Here is a 15,136-nt window from a genome sequence, read left to right on the forward strand (position 1 = left end):
TGGCAAGAGGGTCTGCTGCTCAGCACTGTCAAACAAGAAACACATTCGGTGCAAATTGCAGTGGCTTGCCTATGAAGTCTCACAGGGCTTTTGACGAGAGGACCTCCTAGAGGATTAAGCAAGCTTTGGCCAGGCCGTTTCACCCAGTCCACGGCCGTACTACTTGCGCTCGGCCCGTGTGTGTATGTGCGTTTGCATGTGCATTTGTGTGCAAGCGTGCGTGCATGTGTGTATTTGTGCGTATTATACGTGTTTCTGTGTTTCTGTGTGTGTGTGTGTGTGTGTGTGTGTGTGTGTGTGTGTGTGTGTGTGTGTGTGTGTGTGTGTGTGTGTGTGTGTGTGTGTGTGTGTGTGTGTGTGTGTGTGTGTGTGTGCGTGTGTGTGTGGGTGTGTGTACAGTACATTTCCTCTCCTTTAGAGCAGAGCGTGATGAATGAGCGGAGTGGAGCGTGAAGGCTGTGTTTAGTCTAATTACTCTAAGATGCCTAATTAGGGCCAGAGTCTCCCAGAGGGGAAGGGGAGGAGCCTGACGGAGGGGCTACACCCTGCCTGGTCTTGTGACGGCTTCAACACCACTCCAGGTCCTCGGTTCAGAGGAAGACCCTTGAATTGAATTGATTGAAAAAGTTTATTAACAGATTGCAGAATGGGTACAATACAGTACAGCTCAATACACTGTACAAGCAAAACTGTACATTGGAATATTGACAACCATACTTGGTCATTTACTGTACATTGGATGGGGTTGGGTTAGGACATTTACAGGGGCCAGTTTCGAATTGTAGTCTCCCGTAGGTGTTCTTTGAGAGTGTTTTTGAAAGTGGGTAGTGATTCACATTCCTTTACAGCTTTGGGTAGGGCGTTCCACATTGATGTGGCATAATTGCGAAACGTGTTTAGTCCCTTGTTTGAGCCGAATCTGGGTTTAACATGATTTGTGGAGCTCCCTCTGGTGTTGTGATCGTGGTATTCACTGACCTTTGGGAAGTATTTTGACATGTACATGGGTATCTTAGTGGTGTAGTGTATCTTGTAGACCAGGCCCATTGCAAGTTGCTGTACTCTGTCATCTACTCTAAGCCATCCTAGGTTGTCAAAGTGGGCAGGGGTGAGGTGGGTTCTAGGAGTAAGGTCAAGCAGTAGTCTGACCAGTTTGTTTTGAGATGTTTGTAATTTAGTTTTTAGCGCCTTTGAGGTGCTTTGGTACCATGAGGTGCAAGCATAGTCGTAGTACCCTTGTATGAGTGCTCCTGCCAGAGTCTTCAGGGTATTCTTGTTTACCAGAGAGGAGATCCGGTACAATAATCGAGTTCGTTGGTTGACTTTTATTATTACATTGGATGCCATTTTGTCACAGGAAAGATTAGCCTCTAGGATGGAGCCCAGGTAGGTAATTTCATCTTTCCTTGTGACAATATTGTCACCCACTGTAACTGAGAAGCCGTCGGTCTTGCTGAGTTTGTTATTTGAACCGAAGAGAATGGACTCTGTTTTGCCCATGTGTCAGACCGATCTGGACAACACAGAGAGGAGTTTAGGGCCCATCAATTTCAACCATGCTACTTATATTACAGTAGCACTGTATGCTCATGAGCTGGAAAGAGAGTTAGTTGACTCAAGTTATGTTGCCTTGCTGCTCAAAAACTAGATCAGTGCCGGCCATTTAACATTGAAAACCCTGTTGAGTGCCAGCATCCACTGCTAATCTGCCCGTCGCTTATCAATGACTTGTTTGCAGTCAACATTGTCGAAACGGATTGTTTTTTAATCGGTTCATATCCTTTTTATAGCATTTCGAAAATCTATCGTTCTCTCGAAAATTTTCGGAAAATAAAAAGATTCCCCCATAAACGGCATTTATTGGAATATTCTCGAATACACTAGACACGTTGTCATTTGTCGGCCTATTTATGAATCGTTTTCAAATAAATGCTCGATTATCGATAGTATATGTGTACTTATGCACGCTATAGAAGCGGGCTGAAAAATCTATTCTCTCATTTCCTCAACATCACACACACACACACACACATGTATACACACACACGGCACATGCTGATATCTCAGTGAATACAGCTCTGATTATCCTAAAACTGGTAACATAGACTCCTTACCTTAGATGTTCTCCAAAAAGATTATTCCAATTCCTGATCGCCATTTCAAATATCGATCGCGTTTATTGATTGATTATTGGCTGTAAATATATATTCCACGCTGCTTTCCAACTCGCGATCACTTCCCTCATCATCAGACGGCTCGCCAGCATAATGGAGCCAGTAGGCTCCCCCCACAGGGATCCAGCAGTATAATCGAATGGCCTGCAGTTACACAGGGATAGACGATAGGGGGCGGTATTTTCCCATCTGAGCTCCTAGAGGGTCTGCTGTACCAACGGGAGACTCGATTGATGAAATATGAATTCAGATCACTATTAAAAAAAAAATACGACAATTCACGTCGTCGGCACTCAACGGGGGGCATGATAAGACGACAATACACGTCGTCAGCACTCAAAGTGTTAAGTTGCCAGTGAGATCAAAGGGAGAGGGTATCTGCTGATTTCACTGGAACCAAAGGTTGAAGACGGAGAGCCCAAACAAGCTTTAAGGTCAAAGTTCACATTACAGCTGTGCAATATGAAAGGTCGTTAGCTGCCTCTGTCTCCGTATTGCTCTTCGAGTGAAATGTAAATACATTTTTCTTCTTCGTCAATTTTCTATATCTCACAAGTGCCGCTTGCTTAGGAACATAAGGAACATGCCATCGGAACATGAATTATGTGGGAATCACCAGGGACTGTTATGGTTTGTAAACAACCCCAACAGCACGGCACAGACAGGTAGTTCAGAGTTAGCCAAAAACCAGGGCGTATTTATTTCCAAAAACAGAGAAGAGCAAAAACAACAAAAAGCACAAGGGGAGAATGTCCTTGGGCAGAGTAGGCTCTGCGGCTCTGCAGCTCGGCTCAGAGCAGAGACGGCACTGTGGCGTTGCGCCTCTGACTCTGCGGCTCTGCAGCTACTTGGACATCCACTCGGGGAGGAACAGAGAGAGAGAGAGAATGTCAACAAACGAGCTTATGGAATACGAGGCAGTCCAGCAGGGGCGTAGCTGGGGGGGGGGGGGTAGCTTAGGATGATTCCAAGGGCCCAGCACTGGGGGGGGCCCATTTTTTTTTTTTTTTTTTTTTTTACTAGACATTACTCAGGTGTATTATTGATGCTCTCATTGATACTATGTTTGTTTCTGAAGTGTGTGTGTGTGTGTGTGTGTGTGTGTGTGTGTGTGTGTGTGTGTGTGTGTGTGTGTGTGTGTGTGTGTGTGTGTGTGTGTGTGTGTGTGTGTGTGTGTGTGAGATATATAGAGAGAGAGGGGGGGCTTTGGTAGACTATTGTCCATTCATTGAAGATGAACGCAATGCGACATCCTTTACTAGGCTCACCCACCAACAGTGCAGGTGCTGAACTGCTGATCCGAATGTATAGGTAAAAACCATATTATGCGTTTTCATCAATAAAAAAATGGCAAAAAAAAATTCCGCTTACGCGCACTCGCATTCACTGGGGGCCTACAAATATATTCTTTCATGGGGCCCAGAATCTGGAGCTACACCCCTGCAGTCCAGTATTATTTAGCTGAGTCCAGTACTAACACAAGCGACATGTCTTCAGTGTTTACCAAAACACAAAAAAAAACAGAAAGGTCCCGAGTCCAGGAAAATGCGAGGAAAAAAACAGAGCATCCAAAAAAGTACATTTCCAAAACTCACCAAGGCGCAATTGCGCAAAGCGATCTACGAGGCACAGATCCACGGATGGCAGAGAGGAGCAACAGCGGCGACCTCCAAAGACATTCAGGAGACAAGATGGGGAACAACACGGGAGGAAACAAGCAGCAGCTAGTGGTAAGCCAAAACGACCCGACACAGAACGTTCAGAACCCCAGAGTATATAAGGGCTCCACCGAGCTGATTTGAAACTCACTTCAGGTGCGGGAAGGTAATTGGTACCTGGAAGCGTGCAGTATTGGACCAATCCTCACAGGGACAATACGATTCGGGCCATGTTTAGACTGAAACGCTAGCAGGTGAATCCGGAAAAATATTTTTTTGAATGTGCCTTTTGTTTATACGGCAACAGCGTTTTTGCGGGGAGAATCCGCAAAAAAGTGAGACCACCTTCCTGGGTGGAAATCCTAGAAACGATACACCTTCACGCTATCATCTGAACAGTCAAACCGCATAAAACTATGACGAAAGGGTTGTCAAGGCTCTCGTTGCGTACTGCTTACGTCACAGGCATGCGCCAGTAGCCTAGAAGCGTAAACAAAGCGAACAAGCATGTCTGATTCTCTATCCACGGAGATCACCTGAAGGCTACATTGGCAGTACTTTTAAATACACAAGAATCAGTCCAGCGGCTATCACAACTATTAGTGACTGGAGCCACTGTCTGTGTGACTCTGCTTTGGTCCAATCACATTCCCCCACCCACAGTCTGCGAATCAGAGGCAGAGTAGGGCGGCTCTTCACAGCATGCCTGGTTGTCTCAACGACCTGAGGCAGTGTAGCGTATGGGTTGCGTGAATATTTTCCCTAACGGAGTTGCACCTCCGCGTTCAGTTTGCACAATCTGATTGGCCACTGACGTTTCTGGTCATGTGACATCTGCGCCAATCGTGTGACAGCGGGGCTCCGTCGTCTCAAGTCTTTACAGCCTCGTCTGCACGCAGAATTCCATCCCAAAACGCTAGTCTAAACGCAACATTAAAAGTGAGACCGCAAGACGACTTTTGCGGTTCCTGTTCAGATTCTCTCCGTCTAAACATGGCCTCAGTTTGATTTTGAGACTTTGGAGTCATGATTGCCTTTCATTGCATTTCTTGATGGATTGTAATATTCAGTTTGATAGAGTAAATATTTTATGACTTTTCCCCACTATTTCACTTCAGCAAATTAGAGTACTCCTCCTAAAGAACACATTCATTACACCTTTGTGAAATTTTACCCTAATGTAAGGCGTTTGTGCCTGGTTGTACTGTACCTTGGGGTGTGTGGGAATTATCTCACAGTTTTGGTTGTGACATTCCTAGCGGTCACAGTAAGCTGAGAAAAAGTATGAGGTTTAGGTGAGACACAGTGGGAATAAACAAGGGAATGGGGAGAGAGTCCATTTTAAGTGTTTCCCTGAGGTGTGAATAGACTTTAATCCTCTCTGGTGTAGCTTTTCTGGACAGTTTTCTCAAGAATCCTATCTTAGAATCCCAGAACTCTATACCTTTCAATCATCGGCGTATTTAGACCACTATCAGTAGGGCACATGCCCTACTGATGATCATCTGTGCCCCACTGATTTAAAAAAAATATATATATATATATATATTTTTTTTACAAATGTTTTTTATTTCCCCTTTTTTAACATGATCAAATTATCATTTAACATGATCAAATAATTATTATAATATTTTTTACTTCACTTTGAAATATTATAGTGAAATATTTTGCAATGTTGTCGCATTTATCTTGTTGAAATCCTCCAACAGGCTCTTTTTTGTAAGTTGACTGGTTTGCACACCAATAATACAGTGCAATAATAGAATAGTAGAATAGATAGTAAAATTATGCAATAGAATGGCCAGAGTAAAATAGTGCTACAGTACAATCAACAGCGGGGTGTATTAGAAGGCTATGGTGAAGAGGTACGTTTTTAGCTTATTTCTGAAAATATTAAGAGATCTAGCTTCCCTAATGTCCATAGGTAGTGTGTTCCATAACTTTGGTGCATAGTTACCAAAGGCTGCATCCCCGATTTTCTTTAGACTGTGGCTTGGAACCTTCAATAGTAGATGATCGCAATGTTTATACTTTGTATATAAGGAGGAGGACCTTGAAATCAATTCTAAATGTTACCGGAAGCCAGTGTAGGTTATTTACTTGTAACTTTGGGTTTGATCCAAGGAGTAAGTTGCCCCATATTGCTCTGTAACATTTCTCTTTTTGTTATAGGACCGACTAGTAGGATTTCAGTTTTGCCCTCATTTAATTTTAGGAAGTTGTTCGTCATCCATTTGTTTATTGCTAAGAGACAGGCGGAAATGGAGTTTATAGCTGTGTGATAATTTGGTTCAGCGGAGATGTACAATTGTGTGTAATCTGCGTAAATATGGAAACATACATTGTGCTTTCTAATGATGTCTCCTCAATGTTCAATGCAATGTTCAATGCAAGTAAAGCACTTTAAACTTTAAGTATGACTAAATGCTTTCTTGACTATATATATAGTAACTGTTCCAAAATGCATAGATTTCTATGTATTTTAGGGGTTTGGGGGGCTAGCTCTTTTTAATATAAATGTCAGATTGTTTTATTTATTTCATAGATTTCTATGCATTTCAGGAGTTTGGGGGGCTGGCTCCCCCAAATAATTAAATAACATAACCCTAACCTAACCCTAAAACCGAAATAAAGTTTAAAAAAAATAGTTACAAAATCCACCCATTTTAGCCCACAAACCGGCCAAAACCGGCCAAATTTTTGGTGCCCTTCTGTGCCCTACTGAAGTGCTGGGTCTAGATACGCCCCTGCTTTCAATGGCCAGTGGCCAGTGGCCAGTGTGATATCATCATTAGAGCGTGTTCAGTTTTCAAAATTCTAATCCCACCTCTGAGATCATACACCTGGAAGGGTTGAAAGACGAGACGTTTCTCTGCCAAACGCCAACAAAAGCACACGCTTATCGAGTCAATCCAATATATTTTTTTTCAATTTATTCAGACGTGGGAGATATAGAATCATGTTTCTTTCTGTCCTCTCTCTCAGTTATCTATAAATCAGGGAGTTAATTTATCCCAATGATAGACAACATCTCTCTCCCGGCAGCACTGCAGCATGTTCACATCACAAATGATGTATCCCATTTGGCTCCTGCTGCTGCACCATGACTGAGTGAGAATGAAGACTTCAAATGAAAACTATTTGGGATGACTGTGCTGAAGCCGCTTGACGAGGCAGACTGCTGCTGCTGGGAGATCAGTTCAAGCTGACTGCATGCCTCGCTCTGCCCCCTCTGTAAGACTACGTACCTCTGGACGTTCAATTGGAGTTTTTCCTCAGAAGAATATTTCCATGAGGTTTTGATCAGCAATATTTTTCTGTTTAACTTTTTGTCCTTTATGGAGTTTCTGCTACAAACCTTTTGGCCTCGACTCTTAATCCCAATCTGGTTTGTTCCATTTCCTCCTTGTCCTCTGGTGGCACTGAATGTGTGTCAGGCCAACACTAGTCTTTCAGCAGCCACTCTGCATCTCTGTTTTATAAGACCACAGATACCCCCCCCCCCACCACCACCACCACCCCACTTCTCTCCCTTGCTTCTTCTCCCTCGTCCATCATCCCAGCCAGGGACTGGCAGCTATCACCGCTGCGTTTGTTTTTATAGATAATTGTTCCATTAGGGGTGCGCTGCGTTCACTGTGCTATTTTTTTTCTCTCACAGTGGGGATTAGCAGAGAGACTCATTTGAAACAGTTATAGGACTGAAGTCATAGTGGCTGAGAGAACCGACAGCTTAAAACAGCCAAATTATGCACAATTATCATGAGCAACACTTTCCATTAAACTTGATTCAGCTAATTGTCAGGCATTTTAATTTGGTTGCATGGAGGTAGTTCAGTGACCAGTTGGGAGGCCCTGTAGGTTGCTCAGAGAGAGAGAGAGAGAGAGAGAGAGAGAGAGAGAGAGAGAGAGAGAGAGAGAGAGAGAGAGAGAGAGAGAGAGAGAGAGAGAGAGAGAGAGAGAGAGAGAGAAAGAGAGATAGATAGAGAGAGGGGGGGAGAGAGAGAGAGAGAGAGAGAGAGAAGGGAAAATAACGATTATTCATTTGAGACGCTGCTGTAAATGAGGGGTATGTTCCAGCTCCACATACAGCACCCATCATGTCCGTTTATTATGTTTTGCTGGATCAGAGAACGAAAAGGACAGAGAAACAGCAGCACAGTCAGTTATAGTGCCGTTCAAGGGAACAGAGGCGATGATATCCTGGCAGCCTTTCAAGCCCAAGGCCCAGAGTGAACAACATGCTGTTTAAACATTACAGCCGCCATCGCCTGGGACCTGGGGAGGAGGAGGAGGAGGGGAGGGGAGGAGGAGGTGGAGGAGGAGGAGGAGGAGGAGGAGGGGAGGGGAGGGGAGGAGGAGGTGGAGGAGGAGGAGAGGAGGAGGCGGAGGAGAGGAGGAGGAGAGTGTTTGGGGTGGTCTCTTGACAACTGGCCTCCATCACCTCCCAGACCCCCCCGCCCCCCACCACCGCCTGACAAACACACACCAGCTATCAGGCCTCAGCTGCTCATACTGGAAGATGCATCATATCAGCACAACATGGTTTATAGGCCTTTAATGTTTATGTGTATGCAGATGATATACAACCTTGGAAAAGTTGGCGGTGATGGGGGGGGGGGGGGGGGGGCTGACTGGTTGGCAGTAATTTTTGTTTCTACACAAATACCTTGGCACCCGCAGTGCATGCTTCATTTCGCTGTCTCCGGAGATGTTGTTAGGTCGGCCGTTTGGATAAACTGGACCATGTGGGACGGATCACATGTGGTAGCTGTCTGGAGAGTTCCAGAGTGAGTGTGATGCAAGGCCACTAAACATAACTTTCTCTCTGGACATTAGAATGTCCCCAATAACATCTGGAGCTCATTGTGATCACCCCCCCCCCCCCCCCTTCCCCTGCCACCACCACCCACATAACCCCCCCGTCCCCCCCACCCCCACTCCCGCCTCACCCACCGCACCTCATTGGGGCATTTTCCTGTGATTCAGCTGGTGCACAAGGCCAGGGGAGAGAGAGAAAGAGTGGAGTGACCAATTTCCTGTCCCTGATTTTGTGAATGAAAAGAGAAGGGGAGGGCACCAGACCCTAGAACACAGTAGAAACAGTATGAATGGACTCAGTTTCATGACTGCTGCATGACGGCACCAACTGATTACTTTGCTTGTTTTCACAATCTGACAGATCTTGGCGTATCTACTGTATGCAAGCGTGCTCTTGCCTCAAGTCATGACATTGGATTGTCATTTTGCTAATTGTACATCAGATTCGATTTGTACTATTCTGACTGATGACTGTAATAAGAACCGGCTTTTCGTTACATTCTTAATACATGACGAGTATAGGTCCCTTTTTAAGTCAAGAGGGGAGATCCAGGAAGGCCAGACGGGGGAGGGCCTCTCATTCCCTCTCCTCCATTTCCCTCTCCTCCATTTACGGATAATTGTATTTCTCTGTATTCCAAAAATAACAGTTCTGTTGCAGCCTTGAGAAGGTCTGCCTCCCCTCAGTCTGCCACTCCGGTGAGCCAACATTGTGTAAAGACAATGGTGGCTGGGGATAGTTGTAATGGCACAGAATCATAAAGGGTGCCATTGTTTCCTTAGGATCTCCAAAAAAGTGGAGAGGAAATAGATTCAGGAAAAAAAGAAAAGAGAAAAAAAGAAAAAAAAAACCCAGGCAGTGTGGGACCGTGTTCTGTTTGGATTGGGAGGTTCAGGAACCGGGAGGAATGTGGACTGGAGAGCCCGAGTGAGCAACAGAGAAATATTTCTTCCAATGGAGGCTGCTTTTTTTTTTTTTTTTTTTTTTTTGGAATGGGTTATTATAGTTGGCCAGTTAAAGCCCTTCAAATAGCCATGACATCATGGCTGGGCCTGGTGCTGCAGGGGACAGACAATGGAGGGCTTGTACCCAGAGAACCCTAGAGAGCTTTGAGGAGTTTTGGGGGGACTGGGAGGCCGGCAGGACAGAGGGGGGGGGGGGTTAGAAGTCACATCTGGTCTCTCTACCTGCCCCAATCAAACATGGAGAAGGAATCAAGTGTGCCAAACTGCATTTGGAGAAACTCCACCAGAGGCTACACTGATCTCAAATTCAGAGCTAGGTACACTAAGGCAAAGAACCTACTGGCCTCTGCAATGTTATTAAAGCAGACGTTCGTGGGGAAATTGTTTAATATTTCATATACACTTGCCAAATATGAACTGTATCTGTCCCTCTGCTAGAAGGATAAATGAGTAACTTATGGCTGGTATGTTAAGAGAAGGTTTGAAATATTGAGAACGACATGACTACCATGACTACCATGTCTAACGTGAACTGACATGCCTGTAGTATCGTATGAAATCTTTTAACACCAACCTCCTATGTCTGATCTTCCATAATCGTCCGTTTAATATCCGGCAGGGCAGAGTGGTAGTGGGAAAGGGGGAGGGGGGAGGGGGGGGCTAGCGGTGAACTTGATATGCTTCATAAATTCATCAATGCCTAACTTACAGCGTTGATATGCATTGCAACCAATCTATTGGGTTTCACTCATTATATTTCCTCTAAGCCCCGTCTTAGCTGCACCGCATGATGTCAGGCAATGACATAAACTCTACAGCTGTCTCAGAGAAACAACCTTATAAACTGATCATATTACTCTCAAATGCTAGTTAGTTAGTGTATGACCTTAGCATGCACCCCCCCCCCCCCCTTAGTAGATCCTATCTATAAAGGCTAAACTTACTCAGATGGAGCCAAGAATGCTTTACCGGGCCTGTTAGGCATCGTGTCTTTGTTATGAGTGTTGCGATGACATTGCAAAGAAGTGTCAAACAAAAGAACCACATTCCAACAAGCAGTTACAGGCTTCAAAATGATCCACATAAAATATCATCATCAGAGTCTACTTTCCTGTAGTTACTGTCATAGGAATTAAGGGACGGGTTAGATTGGTTGTATTCTGAGGGGCATGTGGTTTATGGGAAGCCAAACGATAACCCCGTCAGATTAAATAACTAACCGTGGTGTGTGGATGGGAACCACTCCATATACAGGATATGTCCACTCATGCATAGCTGTTTACCATCTGGTGCACAAGCTGTGAAAATAACAGCGAAAAAGCATTCCTCTGAGATTTCAACAAGACAGTAAACTGTGTCTGATATTGGCCCAAACTGCCACAGAAGTGTTTAAAACAAGTGATACGGTAATCGGATTACCTCATAATCTCTGTCATCACCCTTCGTTAAGGCTTCTAAGGCCCACGCTGCATGCCGGCGACTGCACGCAGCAGTTCCATCACATTTCCACCAGAAATCTGTGTAGTATTTCTTTTTGAAGAGTAAATCCCTCATAGTCATGTTAGTTTAGTTGTTTTATACAATGGCATGCAAATTTCTCGATTCTGATTGGCTGAAACAGTCAAGTTAGACGTGGTTATTTCTTATAACCCCCGCTCGTGATCCCAGAACCCGCCCACAACCGAATTACAATCACTCCGCCGTTCGTGGTTTTAGAAATGAAAGCAAGATGGCGGACAATAATCTTTATGAATGGATGTGTTGAAAGCGTCATAACGACTGAATCAAAAACGATTCTGTCACGGCGAATGTGTTAGTTTCTTACACAATGTTGGATTATGTAATTGGTGGGTCATGAGTAATTGTGGAACAAAATATAAATCGCGGGAAGTCTGTCGTTAGATGCCAATCGTCAAAAGGACATTAATTTCACTGTGAATAAAATGTTCAAGCAATCAATCAAACCAAATCTACATTTATTTAGATTTAAGTACTGGACAGTCATTATTGTTATTATTATGTCGGTCATAGTCCTGTGATTTATTGTGGATTTCGTTATTGTATTGTGTGTCTAGTTTTATGTTAAAAAAGGGGGGAAAAAAACATTTGTTAAAAAAAAAAAAAAATAATCAATCAAACCACGCTCACGCGGAGGTGCACTGTTGTAAGTGAGCGTGGGTTATTGGATTGATTGATTGATTGATTGATTGATTGATTGATTGATTGAAAATTGTATTAATGTCCACCTTGTTTCGAACTGGTTAAGAACTGTTAAGAACTTCATTCTTAGATGCTTCTATAGAAAGTAGGTTCAAAAAAGAAAGAAAGAGAAGTTGCATCCTTCTATAGGAGGCATTTTTTTTAACCTACTTTCTATAGAAGCAGCTGGGAGGTGCGCTGTTTTAAGTGAGCGTGGGTTATTGAATTGATTGATTGATTGATTGAAAATGTTATTAATGTCCGCCTTGTTTCAAACTGGTTAGACTTAGGCCCTCTTTCAAAGTCGGTTATGCTTAGAGTTTATCTTTAGAGCAGGGCGATAGACCACCAGCCCTGATTCCAAACTCTAAGCATAACCGACTTCGAAAGAGGGCGACTTCGAAAGAGGGCCTAAGCCTAACCAGTTTGAAACAAGGCGGACATTAATAAAATGTTCAATCAATCAATCAATTCAATAACCCACGCTCACTTAAAACAGCGCACCTCCCAGCTGCTTCTATAGAAAGTAGGTTAAAAAAAACTTCTCTTTCTCTTTTTTTTTTACCTACTTTCTATAGAAGCATCTAAGAATGAAGTTCTTAACAGTTCTTAACCAGTTCGAAACAAGGCGGACATTAATAAAATTTGCAATCAATCAATCAATCAAACCAATAACCCACGCTCACTGCATTCTTGCCTTGAAACAGCGCACCTCTGAGCTGCTTCTCTTCTTTTTTTTTGGAACTACTTTTTCTGCGGATGGTTGTCAATAAATCTTCAATTAATGTGTGTTTATTGTATAGCAATAAGGTTGGATGAATTCGGCCATTGTATAAAAGCATTACATAACACGACAGAGTGTGTTATAGAAATTAGATCATGCCTATGGGGGTCTAACGACCCTCGGCTGCGCCTCGGGCCTAACAACCACCCATAGGCGTGATCTAATTTCTATAACCCACTCTGTCTCTAGATGTAATGCTTAATTGTTCAGTTGTCTGTCGTGGTAGAAGGTAGAACTCAAATTGCATTTTATTGTATCACAAATACAACGTTTGGAGCCTTCCTTGGTGGTCTCTGTAGTGACCTGTTCTTCTCCTTCTGTGTCAACAGATGACTCTGGTTCTGATAAGACTGGGCCTGGAGCAGCTGACGGGTCAGAGTCTGAATTGGGCCCCGATGGCTTATCAGGAAAACTGGGTAAGAGTTCTGTCACTTGTATCATTAGAATGGCTTTTACACTTTCCCAGTGTCCACTGAAAAGTAAAGATGTGAATTCAAAACAGAGGTTTGGGCCAAAACGCCCTTGAAAGTTTATAAAAAATCTCCCCTGATGGATTATGGGTACAAAACATACCCTGGGTGGGGGGTGGATAGAAAACCACAGATTATTGTATACCAACAATTATCAAATTAATGTGAGTCTCTCTCTCTCCCCCTTTAAACTAAAAAATTATTTGACATGGATCGAACCCCCAGCCTTAGAACAAACTCTCAAAATGCGTCTTCCTCTCTCCAAAGTGCGCCCACGCTTCACCCAGCCCGCCAAGATGAGGAAGAGGGTGATAGCACGCCCCGTGGGCAGCTCGGTGCGCCTCAAGTGCACGGCCAGCGGGAACCCTCGGCCCGACATCGTGTGGCTGAAGGACGAGCGGCCGCTGACGGAGCGGGAGGTGGGCGAGGAGCGGCAGAAGAAGTGGACCCTGAGTCTGAGGAGCCTGAGCCCGGAGCACAGCGGCAGGTACACCTGCAGGGTGTCCAACCGCGCAGGGGAGATCAACGCCACGTACAAGGTGGAGGTCACTGTGTGCACTGCTGAATGTTTACACCTGGAAATGTCTCGTATCTATTTGATGAGGTCTGTGGAGAGTATTAGTCGAGTGTTTACTGACTTTTGTTTTTTTGGTGGACCTTTTTTTTCCTTTCCTTTCTTTTTTTCTTCTTCTAATATCTTTTGGATCAAAGTAGTCGGGTTTAATAGGGTGCGAGCGTAATCATTGTAAATGCTGGATCTGGATTGGACCGAGGAGAAACCGTAACCTTTAGGAGATCCTCTCCCTCTCTGATCTACCTCCTCCTGACCGCCGCCTTTGATCACCGAGTCTTACTCATATCCCGGGTCCGAGGATGAATGTGCTTGTGTAATCATGTATATGAGAAGCATATTGAGGAAGCAGGCCTGAGAGTGAGGGCTTGTGCTCTGGTGTTCAGAGGGGTGTGTGTGTGGAGGGGTGGGGGGCTCTTCAACCCAGAGACCCTCTACCCAATCTGGAGCTGATTAAAGTCCAGCTGTCTGCCAGACCCCCAGTCCACCCTCCCCCTCCACCCTCCCCTTGAGAAATTTGCTCTGTACAACCAGAAGCAGAGAGAGAGAGAGAGAGAGAGAGAGAGAGAGAGAGAGAGAGAGAGAGAGAGAGAGAGAGAGAGAGAGAGAGAGGAAACTAATCACACATACCTCTTGTGTTACATGTGGTATTTCTCCCCCTCTGTCAATTACACGTTATAAGCCGGAGGCTAATAACTGTATGAACAACCGAGGCCTGTTCTATGCACAGAAGGTCTGCCATGTCAAAATACCGTGTGCCGTGTTTTTTGACAAGTTTTTTTTGCATTGTGCGTCCCCCATGTGCAGAGAGGACAAACTCCAAGCCCATTCTGACGGGCACCCACCCGGTCAACACCACGGTGGACTACGGCGGCACCACGTCCTTCCAGTGCAAAGTGAGGAGCGACGTCAAGCCGGTCATCCAGTGGCTCAAGCGCGTTGAGTCCAACGAGGAGAGCCGCTACAACTCCACCATCGAGGTGGGCGACCACCGCTTTGTGGTTCTGCCCACAGGGGAGGTGTGGTCGCGCCCGGACGGCTCCTACCTCAACAAGCTGCTCATCACCCGCGCCAAGGAGGAGGATGCCGGCATGTACATCTGCCTGGGCGCCAACACCATGGGCTACAGCTTCCGCAGCGCCTTCCTCACTGTGCTGCCGGGTGAGTCACATCTGTCACTTCCACGCAAGAGGTGATGTTAGAAACGTGGCGCTGAACTTGATTGATTCTGCTTCGTCTGCCTCGTCTTTGAACGTTTTCTCGTGAAGGTTTGGTCTCAAAATGGCGTTGAACACTTGACGTCTGGTAAACAAAATTTTCAAGAAGTCCACACAGCACAGTCCTTCTGAAACACAAAGCCCCACGCTTCTGTCCAATATGGCTGGAACATACTTTCGCTTTCTTAGCTAGCGGGCCAGCCAGTGTGATTTATTCCCATAGCCTCTGTTTGCGAAGACGCTCTCTGATTGGCTAGCCCGCGTACAGCGAAGACC

The 15,136-nt window shown here is 44.9% G+C and overlaps 1 protein-coding gene across 1 annotated transcript in view; it reads left to right on the forward strand.

Annotated features, from left to right (window-relative positions):
- Positions 1–15,136, forward strand: part of LOC311225588 (fibroblast growth factor receptor-like 1) — a 73,070-nt gene that overhangs the window by 52,930 nt on the left and 5,004 nt on the right. The window contains exons 4-6 of the mRNA XM_084310953.1: positions 12,932–13,018; positions 13,340–13,623; positions 14,453–14,804. Coding sequence (XP_084167079.1) covers positions 12,932–13,018; positions 13,340–13,623; positions 14,453–14,804 — 723 coding nt within the window. The remainder of the gene's footprint in view (positions 1–12,931; positions 13,019–13,339; positions 13,624–14,452; positions 14,805–15,136) is intronic.

The sequence above is a fragment of the Notolepis coatsorum genome, assembly GCF_963971535.1.
Source record: "Notolepis coatsorum genome assembly, chromosome: 3".
Classification (NCBI taxonomy): domain Eukaryota; kingdom Metazoa; phylum Chordata; class Actinopteri; order Aulopiformes; family Paralepididae; genus Notolepis; species Notolepis coatsorum.